The sequence below is a fragment of the Prunus avium genome, chromosome 2, assembly GCF_965620075.1.
Source record: "Prunus avium chromosome 2, drPruAviu1.hap1.1, whole genome shotgun sequence".
In the NCBI taxonomy this organism is placed as follows: Eukaryota; Viridiplantae; Streptophyta; class Magnoliopsida; order Rosales; family Rosaceae; genus Prunus; species Prunus avium.
Genome location: NC_142285.1, coordinates 13,629,994 through 13,644,226, shown reverse-complemented (window position 1 = coordinate 13,644,226; position 14,233 = coordinate 13,629,994). Strand labels below are relative to the sequence as shown.

The 14,233-nt window shown below is 41.5% G+C and overlaps 1 protein-coding gene and 1 long non-coding RNA gene across 8 annotated transcripts; both read right to left on the bottom strand.

Annotated features, from left to right (window-relative positions):
* Window positions 1-1,827: 1,827 nt before the first annotated feature.
* On the bottom strand, window positions 1,828-8,924 carry LOC110767334 (uncharacterized). 7 transcript variants are annotated; one of them, XR_015833413.1, is made up of 5 exons: window positions 8,706-8,924; window positions 3,340-3,431; window positions 2,403-3,190; window positions 2,243-2,271; window positions 1,828-2,005 (listed from the first exon to the last, which is right to left on the bottom strand). It is a non-coding gene; the product is annotated as an uncharacterized LOC110767334 (long non-coding RNA). The 7 variants fall into 7 exon arrangements; XR_015833415.1 differs by having other exon boundaries at window positions 2,403-3,187; XR_015833417.1 differs by lacking the exons at window positions 3,340-3,431; window positions 8,706-8,924 and adding an exon at window positions 3,470-3,709 and having other exon boundaries at window positions 2,403-2,843; window positions 2,948-3,190.
* A 4,184-nt stretch (window positions 8,925-13,108) lies between these two features.
* Window positions 13,109-13,942, bottom strand: LOC148296545 (uncharacterized). Its single transcript, XM_088248560.1, has 2 exons — window positions 13,495-13,942; window positions 13,109-13,116 (listed from the first exon to the last, which is right to left on the bottom strand). Exons 1-2 carry the CDS (start codon window positions 13,940-13,942, stop codon window positions 13,109-13,111), a joined length of 456 nt encoding a protein of 151 aa, XP_088104686.1.
* Window positions 13,943-14,233: the final 291 nt, after the last annotated feature.

Below are 14,233 nucleotides of genomic sequence, written 5' to 3'. Positions count from 1 at the left end.
AATTGGACAATTTATGTTCAAAGGCAGTTTGTTCCTAATCGGCGTGGTTGGTGTATTCCATAGTTCTTGGGATCGGATTTCACTCAAAACTATCCAAATGACTCCTCCCACCATATTATGTTGTCGCCCAAGTTTTGGGCTCGATCCGAAATCAATAGGTGTAAGAAATTGGACAATTCAAGTTCAAAGGCAGTTCGTTCCTAATTGGAGTGGTTGGTGTTTTGGGTAGTTCTAAAGATCGGATTTCACTCAAACTTTACCAACTGACTCCTCCCACCATATTATGATGCTGCCCCAGTTTTGGGCTCGATCCGAAATCAATAGGTGTAAAAAATTGGACAATTCAAGTTCAAAGGCAGTTCGTTCCTAATTCAAGTGGTTGGTGTTTTGGGTAGTTCTAGAGATCGGATTTCACTCAAACTTAACCAAATGACTCCTCCCACCACACTATGTTGTTGCCCAAGTTTTGGGCTCGATCCGAAATCAATAGGTGTAAGAAATTGGACAATTCAAGTTCAAAGGCAGTTCGTTCCTAATTGGAGTGGTTGGTGTTTCGGGTAGTTCTAGAGATCGGATTTCACTCAAACTTAACCAAATGACTCCTCCCACGATGTTATAATGTTGCCCAGGTTTTGGGCTCGATCCGAAATCAATACGTGTAAGAAATTGGACAATTTATGTTCAAAGGCAGTTCGTTCCTAATCGGAGTGGTTGGTGTATTCCATAGTTCTAGAGATCGGATTTCACTCAAAACTAACCAAATGACTCCTCCCACCACATTATGTTGTTGCCCAGGTTTTGGGCTCGATCCGAAATCGATAGGTGTAAGAAATTGGACAATTCAAGTTGAAAGGCAGTTCGTTCCTAATTGGAGTGGTTGGTGTTTTGGGTAGTTCTAGAGCTCGGATTTCTCTCAAACTTATCCAAATGACTCCTCCCACCATATTATGATGTTGCCCAAGTTTTGGGCTCGATCCGAAATCAATAGGGGTAAGAAATTGGACAATTCAAGTTGAAAGGCAGTTCGTTCCTAATTGGAGTGGTTGGTGTTTTGGGTAGTTCTAGAGATCGGATTTCACTCAAAGTTAACCAAATGACTCCTCCCACCATATTATGTTGTTGCCCATGTTTTGGGCTCGATCCGAATTCAATAGGTGTAAGAAATTGGACAATTTATGTTCAAAGGCAGTTCGTTCCTAATCGGAGTGGTTGGTGTATTCCATAGTTCTAGTGATAGGATTTCACTCAAAACTAACCAAATGACTCCTCCCACCATATTACGATGTTGCCCTAGTTTTGGGCTCGATCCGAAATCAACCGGTGTAAGAAATTGGACAATTTATGTTCATAGGCAGTTCGTTCCAAATCGGAGTGGTTGGTGAATTTCATAGTTCTAGAGTTCAGATTTCACTCAAAACTAACCAAATGACTCCTCCCACCATATTATCACTACAAGAAAAACAGCCTTTACTGGTGGTTAAAAAGTGTCAACTAAATAGATTTTTGACGGCTCAAATAGCGTCAGGAATACCAGTGTCACTAAAGGGGTACCCACATACTTGACGGTTTTTACACGTCAATTAATGGTGTTCCCTGACAGATAAAAACCGTCACAAAATGGGAAAATGCGTCAACTTATGGTCATCCTTTACTCTTTCTAACTGTCAACTAATGTGTTTCTTGACGTTTAATTGAGCTTACTTGACAGATTTTAGCCGTCAAGAACCAAAAACTAATATATATAAAAAAAAGCGCTTCTTGACAATAAAAGCTGTCAAGGTTTATTAAATTAAAAGAAATAATTGAAAACAAATTAGAAATTGTACATCCACTAAAACAGTATCTATATAGAATAATTTAAAATACAACCATATAATTAAATGTATGAATACATTTAAAATTATTACATATTTACTAGATCCTAGTGTCATTAAAAATTTATCATACATGGATGGCTCTTTATAAACCTTCGATCACCATTGGCGTCCCTTCCATGCGACAACAGCTACATAAACAAATAAACAAACAAACAAAAAATCCTTTACTCGATAAATCTCAGAAACAATGAAAGAAACAGCAAGCGATGATCCTATCAAAATAGACAAGTCATCATATTCTGACTGCAAAATTGACACTGTAAGTGCTGTTATTAAATTAATAACAAAAAACAGAGATGATATGATATGTTAATGTTTCTGGTATTATGAAAAAGTAGGTAGTTGTGTGTAAAAATGAAGTTTACCTTGATTGGAGTCTTCCATCTTCTTGCTCCTATACATTTAATCAAAGCCAGGAAAAAAGAACATAAATCAGATATATGAATCTGATGGATTTATATATTTCCGATCACGGTATTGAATTTTACTATGCTAAGATCATGAAATCTAGATCAAATTAATTACTTGAAGATGGCTCTTGACGTGAGCTATGCTAAGATCCTTGACATTCATCAATTGAACCACCAACTTATGTCTTGACATGAGCTTTTAGGAAACTGTTGTTGCTCCACCATCTATTAAACTAACACAATTTCAGCTACTGTGTATTAAACTTTGAACTCAGAATTAAACACCTTAAACTCCATAAAAATCTACCAATTTACATGCATCCTGAAGTTGATTAAATAAACTTTGAAACCATATAAAATTTGACAGAAATGGTGCTCTAATTTTTAAGATAAGGCAGTCCAAAGTAAGTGTTTCAAACCTGAAAGTGCAGCCCCTGTTTTTGACAGATTTTGTAGTCATACTTACCAAACTCAGGTATCAAACTTCAACCAAATTACAATCCTGGATATGTATAGTTTAAAACCATGTAATTATACCTCAAAACTAACCCACAACCTGTGCAAAATTAACAGTCAACATGCGTGTGTAGTCACATTTTCTGAAAAAACTGAAACTTAACAACTTCGGCCTAAATGCAAGTGGAAATTAAGTATACTTACATGTACCAAAGAAGCTTTAATTGGAGAAAATGGGTGAAGTGGGTGGCTGAGATTAGAGAACCCAACAGGAGGTCTCAAGTCTGGTTCGAAAAATACAAATAGAACTAGGCAGAAAAATAAATAAAACAAAATTAAAATTCAAGCAAATAAAAAAAAGTGTATAAGGAGCTGACTTTTACTTCTCTCCCACCGTCCTCTCACCCAGCTTTTTCTACAACTTCAATCAATCACATGGCACCTCTTCTAAAAACAAACCAAAGCACCATTAGATTCTGCAAAATTTAAATAATAAAAATCTAAATCTAAATTAAACTTTTGAAAGAATTTGAAACTTTGTAATATCTGCTAGCACATTAATTGAAATAATTGAAAAAATTTGGAGCTTTTCATACCCAGTGAGGTTCCATAAAATTTAGTAAAACCAACTTGAGAGTGCAGCCGTGAGGTTCCGCAAAGCTAAATTGAAAGAACCTTTTGATAAAATCTGGAAAATAAAAGAGTGATAGAGAGAGTTAGGGTTACCTTGAGTTTGCAGTCGTGAGAGGGTCTGGGAACCAAGAGGATTTCTAGATGAGAAAGAATGATAAAGGGTTTCGAGTTAGACAGAATCGGAGGGATTTGGAGTCAGATAGAGCTAGAGAGGGTTTTGGGTTAGAGAGTGAGAGAGAGAGAGAGAGAGAGAGAGAGAGAGTGAAATCTGGGGAAGAAGAAACTAATGCGACACGAAAAAATTGGGGGGAGCGTATTCTAATATGAAATCCTCACCTTGTCTGCAAATTAATAATCAAAACAGAAATTAAAAAGTTGAAAACCACAAATTTAAAACGAAAAACATAAAATATAAATTAGAAAAATCTCAAACCTTGAATAATTAAAATTAGGGGTGGGCATAAAAACCGATAAACCGATCAAACCGACCGAACCAACCCAACCCAAACCGAAAAAGAGCGTTTTTTGACCAAACCGAAAAAGTCAAACCTGGACCTGAACCGAACCGAAGGTCCACGGTTCGGCTCGCGGTTCTAATTTTTTCAGAACCGGTGGACCTGAACCGAACCGGTAATATTTAAATATATATATAATTTACACGTGGCCTCGTGTGATTGGCCAAAAACAGAGAAAGTGTGAGAGTGCTTGCACCAGATCCCTTACGCAATTTTTTTTTTTTTGCACCTAAGTCACACACACGCTAGTCTCTCTCTCTCTCTCACTCAGTCTGAGTCTTCTCTTCGTTTTTTCTTTTCGTTTTTGACCTAAGCTAAGACCAAGCGGCGCCTCACCTCACCTCTCTCTCTCTCGAGCTCGACCAGGCGACCAGCCTCAGATCTCTCTCTCTCTCGAGCTCGACCCACCTCAGCTCTCTCTCTCCACCTGCCTCAGCCTCAGCTCTCTCTCTCTCTCGAGCTCGACCCGCCTCAGCTCTCTCTCTCTCTCGACCGCGCCGCCTTCAGCCCTGCACGCAGCGGCAGGTCAGCTTCTATTTCTCTTATCTGTTACATTTTTTCTCAGTCGCTTCTTTGCTCCGCTAACTCTCTCTTCTTATCTCGATTTTTCTATTTTTTCCCAGCGGCAGGTCACCAAATCGACATCTATTCCTTCCTCTCCTACGATTTCTTCTGTGGGTTTCTCTCTCATATCAGTCAAAGGTGATTAAATTTATGGTTTATTCTAGCATCATCTTCCTTTGAATTTAGGGTTTATTCTAAATTAAATATATGGTTTTTTTTCTTTTAAATTAGGCTTGTCGATTTGGTGGTTGAGGTTGATGTGATGATATATTTTTTCTGTTAAGGTTTTAGCCTTTAGGGTTGTCGATTTAGGGCTGCCACCAATTAGGTTATGCTGTGTTGTGATGATTATTTGAAATTGACAAAGAAATTATGAACTGTAAGTATCATGCATTATACAAATTAGGGCTGCTAGCATTTAGGTTCTTCTGTTAAATTGTTCTAATTAGGGCTGCTACCAATTAATTTTTGTTTTATGAAATTAGGGAGTTGTATGCATAGGAAAATCTGTTTTGACAGTTGGCTGCTACCCTTTTTTTGATTTCATTCACAGTTGTTTAGCATCGTTGCTGCTACTGAGCTTTGAAAGTTGGGAAAATTTTGCTTAAATGGAGGTAAATATTCGCTGCTGCTGCTAATCTATTTAAATCTATTTTTGTAATCTGTTTAAATCTGTTTTTGTAATCTGTTTAAATCTGTTTTTGTAATCTGTGTTTGTAATATGTTTAAATCTGTTTTTGTAATCTGTGTTTGTAATATGTTTAAATCTGGTTTTGTAATCTGTTTTTGTAATCTGTTTTTATAATCTGTTTTTGTAATATGTTTTTATAATCTGTTTTTATAATCTGTACTGTGTGTATAATCTGTTTGTAATCTGACTTTGGATAGGAAAATCTATTTGTAATCTGATTTTTGGATAAGATATATGTTTAGGGAGTTGTATGCATAGGAAAATCTGTTTTGACAGTTTCAATGTGTTTTTTTAAATAGGATATATGTTTTAATATGTTTATGGGTAGTAAAACTTTGTTTGGCTGTATTTAAATATGGTTTTAAATTTAATCTGTTTATGAATAGGAACCTGCTTCTAATGAGGCTCAAATGCATGGGAATGATGGTTCTCTACCTTGTAGTGATGCTGTTGTACCTCCTACAGCAGCATCACAAAATCCAACACCATCACCATTAGAACCTAGTACCGGGAAAAGGAAACCTTATAAGAAAGAGAGTGATGTGTGGGAACACTTTGAAAAGTATGATTTGGTATTGGATTTGAAAGGGGTAGATGGGACTAAAAGAAAAGAAGTTGAAAAAAGGGCTAAGTGCAAGTATTGTAGTGCTACTTATGCTAGTGATACCAAGAAAAATGGGACTAGCAACATGTGGAAGCATCTAAACAAACAATGCTTGCAATATCCTTATAGGCACAAGGATAAGAACACACGTACGCTCGCATTTGATGCATCCAAGGGTAATGCTCTTGTTTCTAGGAATTTTAACAAAGATGATTGTTTGGATGCTTGTATTAGGATGGTGGTTCGAGATGAGCTACCTTTTAGCTTTGTGGAGGGTGAAGGGTTTAGGGAATTTTGTAGTGTTGCATGCCCACAATTTAATCCACCCTCTCGTAGAACTCTTGGAAGAAGATTTCTAGAAATGTACACAAAAATGAAGGAGAAGTTGAAAGTTGACCTTCGTTCACATAGAATATGCCTTACAACCGATACTTGGACATCGGTTCAAAATGTGAATTACATGGTGTTGACTGCCCACTTTGTGGATTTCGACTATAAAATCCATAAAAGGATCCTAAATTTTTGTGTAATTGATAGTCATAAGTGGGAGAGCATTGGGAAATTGCTTGAAAATTGTTTGGTTGATTGGGGACATGAGAAGATACTCACAATTACTGCAGATAATGCAGCTGCCAATACTAAGGCAATTGAATATGTGAGGAAGAAGATAAATGGGTGGAAAGATTCGAATAGTGTGTTAGGAGGAGTTCACATGCATATGAGGTGTAGTGCTCATATAATCAACTTGATAGTTAAGGAGGGTTTGAAGAGATTAGAAAGCTCAATTGTGGCAATCCGTAATGCGGTCAAGTTTGTGAGGTCCTCACCTTCTCGGTTGAGTTACTTCAAAATGTGTGTTGAGACCGAAAAAATAGAGTGCAAGGGGTTGGTGGTGATGGATGTGCCCACTAGGTGGAACTCCACTTATTTGATGCTTGATGCGGCATTGAAATTTCGAAAAGCTTTTGATAGAATGGGGGATGATCCCGATTCTTCCTACTTAATGTACTTCAAGGAAGATGAAGGAGATGATGAGAGAATTGAAGGCATTGAAGGAAGTGGGAAAGGGAAGGGAAAGTCTAAGACTAATAAGAGGGTGGGTCCACCTATTGATGAAGATTGGGAAAAAGCCGTGACATTTGTGATGTTTTTGAAGACCTTCTATGATGTTACTTTGAAAATTTCAGCGTCTTTGCATCCAACATCACACTCAACCTTCCATGACTTGCTTGCCATAGATGGGGAGATTCGGGAGTTGTATAGATATGATGTTACAATTCCTATTGAAGAACGGACAGCCATGGATACTCTTTTAAATGATATGGCAGCATCAATGAAGAAGAAATATGATAAATATTGGGGTGAACTTCATAAAGTGAACCCATTCTTGATGATAGGAGTTGTGATTGACCCCCGATTCAAGCTTCGCAATTTGAAGCACATCTTTGAAGAAATATTTGAAAATGATCCTACTTGTGATAGATTGGTGGCTCAAAAGACAAATGAGGTGAAACAACTTCTTATGAATATGTATGAAGTGTATAAGCCTAGTAGCAACAATATGGGTGCTACTAGTACTACCAATGAGAGTGGTGATAGTACTAACAATGAAACCGACTCTTCTTTGGTTTTTGGAGGTCGTAAAAGAAAAACCATGATGGAAAAGTGGAAAAAAATTCAACAAGAGAGTGAGAATGTGGTTATAACACATGAAGTGGATAGGTACTTGTTGGATCCACTTGAATCCATTGATGAGGAGTTTGATATACTAGGGTGGTGGAGAATAAATGGGCTCAAGTATCCTACTTTGGCATCAATTGCAAAGGATGTGCTTGCAATCCCTACTTCCACAATAGCTTCGGAGTCTTGTTTTAGCACAAGTGGGAGAGTGATTGACTCGTTTCGAAGCTCATTGTCTCCTAGGATGGTTGAGGCTTTGATTTGCTCTCAAAATTGGATAAGGTCCGAAGATATATCTTCATTGCAATATGTGCCAACCATTGAGGAGATGGAGTTTTATGAAGCAATTGAAATGGCTAATGTTTTCATTTGTATAAGTATATTTGAATCCGATTATTTTCTCATTTTTATGTGTTCTAACTCAAATTGGTTTGATTTATTTTATTATTTTTTGTAGAAATGGGGAGTAAAACATCCACAACAAATTTGAATAAGACTCCCCCTTCTTAGTGTGATGAAGATATGTTGGAAGGTATTTTTCTTGCATCTTGTTTTAATTATGATTTGTTTATGGTGAAACTTTGTGTTAATTCTTTTAAGTGTTATGTAGGTTGCTTTGTTAAGGCTTTTGGAAGAATGGAGGCAGCTGATTTTTTGCAAGGATATTATCTTTAGACTTTATGTGTATTTTTGTGATGGGTTGTAATATTTCATAAGTTTCATTTGGATTGCTTGCTTTATTTGTAAGTAATTTTTTGTAATGGTTTGTAAGTTTCATTTTGTAATGGTTTGTAAGTTTCATTTTGTAATTGCTTGCTTTTATACATTGAATTTGCATGCTTGGAATGATGGATTGCTTTTATACATTGAATTTGCATGCTTGGAATGATGGATTTTTATAGGTTGAATTTGCATAATTTTAGGATTTGAAAGAGAGGTGAAAATGTGATTTGGGCTTGTTAATAAGAACTTATTAGGTTTTGGAAATTTGACAACAAAAAAAGGGTTCTTGCTGAAAGATAATTCGATTTGGGCTTTTTTTTGGCTGAAATTAAATATAATTTGGGCTTTTGAAAATATAAAATTGGGCCCAAGCCCAAACCGATCAAAAGGCTGAACCGACCCGAGACCCGAGCCCATTTCCGGTTTGGCTCAATTTCGGGTTTTCACCTGGACCCGACCCGATCCGAGAACCGAAGTCACCATCGGTTCAGCTCCACGGGTCGGCCAAATCTGGACCCGACCCGAACCGTGCCCAGGCCTAATTAAAATTACCTTTTGGCAGAGGGTGATGGCGTTCCTTGTCGTGAATCTCCAGTGGTGAGGCTGCAAACTAGCAAACTCAAAACCTATGAATCTAAAAAGTAACACTCAAGACGCATATCTAGAATTTTGGCTAAGATGGGTATCGATGGTTAGCTGGTGCAACAAAGAGAGAGGATATGGGCTGTCATGGCGTCAGATCCTGGAAAGAGGGAGACATGGTTGTTTGTGCAAATAATCTCGCGGGAGAATATTCGCTTCTAGATCCTTCAACCTTCGATCTTCCTTCTCTCTCCTTCTCGATTCCTGTAAAAAAGACTGGAGTAGATAGACCACACCCGGGGGGTGTTGGCCAAAGGCCCTCCGATGCCTAAGTTAGTTCGAGTGTTTGTAGGAAAACAATAGCTAAGCAAAGGGTACGGAGTTTTGTATGGTGTAAACCGGGCGGCCGGAGCCGTGTGTGGTGGCCGGAGCTGTGTGGAGAAAATATGGAGAGTGGAGAGTGGAGAGGGAGAGAGAGCTTCGGGTATTTTCTCGGGTTTTAGATCTACCTTGAATGATGAATAAACCCATCTATTTATAGGAGCCTCGGGGCTAGGGTTTCGTAGAGATCGAGTCGGACTTGATAATATTTGAATTATCTCGTTAATTATAAGATAATATCTAATAATTAGGATATTATCCCTTTGATAAGATAATAACCAAATTATTGATATTATCTCATTAATAATAAGATAATATCCCTTTATTATGATAATATCCCAATTAATGATATTATCTTTATTAATTATGAGATAATACCATATAACTAAGATATTATCCTGATTAATTAATTATCCCAATAAATGGTTTAATTAATTAATTTAAGGGATAATCTTCTTTTCCACGTGGCGTGCTCTGATTGGAGACGAAAATATTTGCTCTCACAAATGCCCCCCAGCTTCTGCATGGCGCTTGTGTGGCATGTAGGAGATGAAATTATTTTTCGGACTCTCCAACTGTATCTGGGCTTTCTTCTGCGAGTTGGACTCCTTTTGCAGATCAGGTTCCCAATTAGAGTAGGCTTCTGACTGTTCTTGGAGTTGGATTCCCAGTAGGAATGAGCTTGCGATTCCTTTTTGGCCTGGGTTGTCCAACTTGTATAAATACAGGGCTTCTCTTCACTCTTTCTCACATTGCAAACTTAACTTCTCTACCTTCTAGCTTGAGAAAGATCTTGGAGAATTTGTACTGCTTGTTGAAGAGAGGAGTTGCCGTGCACAAAGTAAGTCGAGCAAGCAAATATATATTCGTATATATTTTTTGTCTTTTTTTTTTTTGGCAGCAAGGTTGTGGTCCAGCATGGGTTGGAGCTAACGCAATAAGGCCTGGTGCAAGTGCTGGGCTCAAGGAGAGAGCATGGAGGAGTTGGGCTCGAAGCAGAGGCCTTGTTCGCTGGGCCTTGTGCGCGACACAAGCTTGCGCTGGGCTGGACCACGAGGCGCGCGCTGACGTGGAGCAAGAGGCCTCGTGCGCTGCACAGGCCTAGAGCGACGTGGGCCGGAGGCCAGGCAGAGGGGCCATGCGTGCTGGAGCGAACGGGCCAAGCTGGATGCGCATTGGGCTTCGCAGCGAACTGGGCCAGGAGGCAAACTGGAACTGGAGCTGGGCTGCGCGTCATGGGCTTTCGTGCTGCAATGGAGCTGGGCTGTTCATGCTGGGCTACTTCCTTTTCTTTTCTGCTAGCCCTTTTTTTCTTCTGTTTTTTTTTTTTTTTTTTTTTAGCTGCCAGCCCTCTTTTTTCTTTGGTATTCTAACTTGTAGAATTTTCTTCTCTTCTTGCAGTTGTCTGTTGATCATGTCTTCTGAAGATGGTAGGAAGTCAAAGCTCCCTTCTGCTGAGAAGACCCGAGTAGGAGCTACTCTAGCGTCATCTGCAAGGGTCAAACATCTTGTTGGTGCAGATAGCAAGAAGATTGGTGGTATGCGCAACATTAAGGATGTCCCCCTTAAGCCTCTTGCTGATGAGTGTGGAGATCGTGATCTGCTCCGTGAAATAGTCCGTGCGCGATCTAGTTCACCTGTTGAGAGGCAAAGAGATGCAGATGTTCATATCCGAAGTTCGGGTCGTTTGTCCCAGTCGAAGAGTGGAGGTCGATCTGGGAGGTCTGCTCATCCACCCAACCACCATGATCCTGCTGTTGAGTCACGAGCAATCAAGCGTGGAGTTGATTCGTCGCCACCAATTCCTTTGGAAGTGAGGTTGGCAGAGGCTAAGAAGGCAAGAGAGTCATCTGCTCGGGCGAAAGGTTCTTCTGCAACATCCGCAGTTGATCCCCAGGTGGACAAGTCCCGCCCTGCAGGGGATGCAGGAGTGTCTGATCTGCTCAAGACGCATTTTCTATCAAGTCCATCCGCTTGTGTTGGGCTGGTTGATCAAATCCGTCAAGCTGGTGATCTTGGTACCTTTTCAAGTCTTTCCTTGGAAAAACAAAGGGAAGCCACACTTCATCTGCTTCAAAAAGGAGTTGTTTTTGCTGCTGAGACCATTCGGAATTCGTCTGCTGTTGCCCCCTCTTCTGCTCAGCTCAGTGAGTTGGAGAAGAAGAATGCCGAGCTAGTTTGCAAGCTTTCTGCCGAGCAGGCCCGCTATGAGAAGAAGACGTCTGACTTGAGGGCGATGATATCCGAGCTGAAGAGTTCCCTTGCTGAGAAGGATTCCGAGCTTAACTCCTCCACTGCTGACTTGGCTAGTCGGAAAGATGCTTACTTCCATCTTGAGCGCAAGAATGCCGACATCTCTCACAGCTATGACAAGCTTTTGGCTAGATTTCGTGCGTATCATGAGTTTGCTGAAGAATCCAGGTCTGAAGCTACCGTGGATGCGTACAAGCTGGGCTACATGGACTGCATAAATAGAAAAGATCCATTCTTTGCCATTGGAGATGAAGACATTGAGATGCTTTGTCCTGAGCAGGTTAATGCTGTGGACATGGAAGGAGTTGAAGAGCTGGTAGCTGAAGAGGCAGTAGCCGATGGAGCAGGAGAGGATGCAGCCGATGAGGCAGTGGCAGACATCATAGATCAGGCATGTGAAGCTGTTGAGAGCGTGGCTGATCAGGTGGATGCCGAAGAGGCTGCAGATCAAGGTTCCCCTACCGGCGCTTCGGAGTAGATGAAGACTCCTTTATTTCTTTTCAGCTTTTGTAGTCTGCTTTTTATTTAGAACAATTGGTCTTGTTTGACCTATCTTCTTTTTTGTTTGAACTTGGCCGGTTGGTCACTTTGCTATGGAAATTTCAGTTATTATTTTTAACCTCAATTTGCATATTGACTTGTGAACTGCTTGAGTAACTGGCTAGTGTCTTGGTTGTACATTTCCCCTTAGGATTCTTGCAAAAGCCAGGGTCCCTCTTGAGGGATTCCGGGCGTCTTCTGCATTTTTCTGGAGAAAGCTTAGAACGCTTCTGGTTGTTGCCCTGCGTCTCCCTTAGGACGCTTTTTATGGGCAACTACGTGACTATCCTGCCTCCCTTAGGAAACGGATAGGGACCTGGATACCTCCCTTAGGAAATTCCTGGCGCACCCGGCGTCTCCCTTAGGACGCTTCTTTGTGGCTGCGTCTCCCGAAGGACGCTTCTGATCGTTGCCCTGCGTCTCCCTTAGGACGCTTTTTATGGACAACTGTGTGACTATCCTGCCCCCCTTAGGAAACGGATAGGAACCTGGATACCTCCCTTAGGAAATTCCTGGTGCACCCTGCAACCCCCTTAGGATGCTGCTTTGCGGGCTGCGTCTCCCGAAGGACGCTTCTGGTCGTCGCCCTGCGTCTCCCTTAGGACGCTTTTTATGGGCAACTGTTTGGCTATCCTGCCCCCCTTAGGAAACGGATAGGAACCTGGATATTTCCCGCAGAAAGCATGGAGACCTCCTTTTAAGAAATTCCTGGCGCACCCTGCGTCTCCCTTAGGACGCTGCTTTGCGGGCTGCGTCTCCCGAAGGACGCTTCTGGTCGTCGCCCTGCGTCTCCCTTAGGATGCTTTTTATGGGCAACTGTATGATTTATCCTGCCCCCCTTAGGAAACAGATAAGAACCTAGATACTTCCCTTAGGAAATTCCTGGCGCACCCTGCGTCTCCCTTAGGACGCTTCTTTGCGGGCTGCGTCTCCCGAAGGACGCTTCTGGTCGTCGCCCTGCGTCTCCCTTAGGACGCTTTTTATGGGCAACTGTATGATTTATCCTGCCTCCCTTAGGAAACAGATAAGAACCTAGATACTTCCCTTAGGAAATTCCTGGCGCACCCTGCGTCTCCCTTAGGACGCTTCTTTGCGGGCTGCGTCTCCCGAAGGACGCTGCTTATGGGCAACTGTCTTTTGTTGTGGCACATTTTGGAATTTGCAGTAGTTTGCTTCTCTTCTTCAGAAATGTGCTGGGTTCAATCATCTGCTTGTCGATGAATAGTAAGCCATTGTTAGTAACTGGTGATTGTGGGCAGCCAAATCGACAGATGATGTTTCTCCAGATGAATCGTTCCACGTCAGCTTCTTTAGTAGAGGATAGAGCTTCGGCCTCGATCCATTTAGTAAAGTAATCAGTGGCGACGATCATCATTTCTTTATTAGCTGGTGCCGTTGGCATGGGGCCTACTAAGTCGATGGCCCATTGCATGAAAGGCCACGGCAGGCAGGTTAGGAACCGGTTTGTACCGTTGGCAGCGATCACATCTTTTGACATACTCGGTCGAGTCGTGGCGCATGGTAGGCCAGAAATAGCCTATGTTTAGAGCCTTCTGGGCGAGTGACCTGCCCCCAGAGTGGTTGCCACACTCGCCGTCGTGAATTTTGTAGAGGACCTCAAGCGTTTGAGGGTATTTTATGCAGGTGAGATGAGGGCCGGAGTATGATCTACGAATGAGCTTGTCGCCTTGCATGTAGTATCTCGCGGCTTTCTGTTGGACCTTCCTAGCTTCGGACTTATCCGTTGGAAGATTTCCATTCACCAAGTAGTCGATGATGGGGTCTTGCCTGATGGGGTCTTCATCGATCTGCATTGAGTCGATTAGCTCTATTTCTTCGATGCTTGGCCGGTCAAGGTGTTCTACCGGGATGGAGCGTTTGAACTGGGCGTCCAGCGCTGATCCTAGGCTTGCCAGCGCATCTGCATGGGTGTTCTCCGCCCGTGGAACTTGTTGGATGGTGAAAGTAGGGAATTCTTTCAAAAGACCTTGGACTTTGTCGAGGTACTGGATCATTCTCGGATGTTTTGCCATGTACTCGCCTGAGGTTTGATTCGTGATCAGCTGGGAGTCTGAGTAGATGGCCAATCTTTTGATCGACAGTTCTTTTGCTAGGCGCAGTCCGGCGAGCAATGCCTCATACTCTGCCTCGTTGTTTGAAGCAGGAAAGCCTAGTGTGATGGCTTGTTCCAATAAAGTTCCATCTGGGGTGATTATGACGACGCCTGCCCCTGCTCCTTTGTGGTTTGACGCTCCGTCTACATGTAACTGCCACATGTCGTTAGGTAGGTTTGAATCGGTGGGGGAGGTATCGTCTGCTTTTTC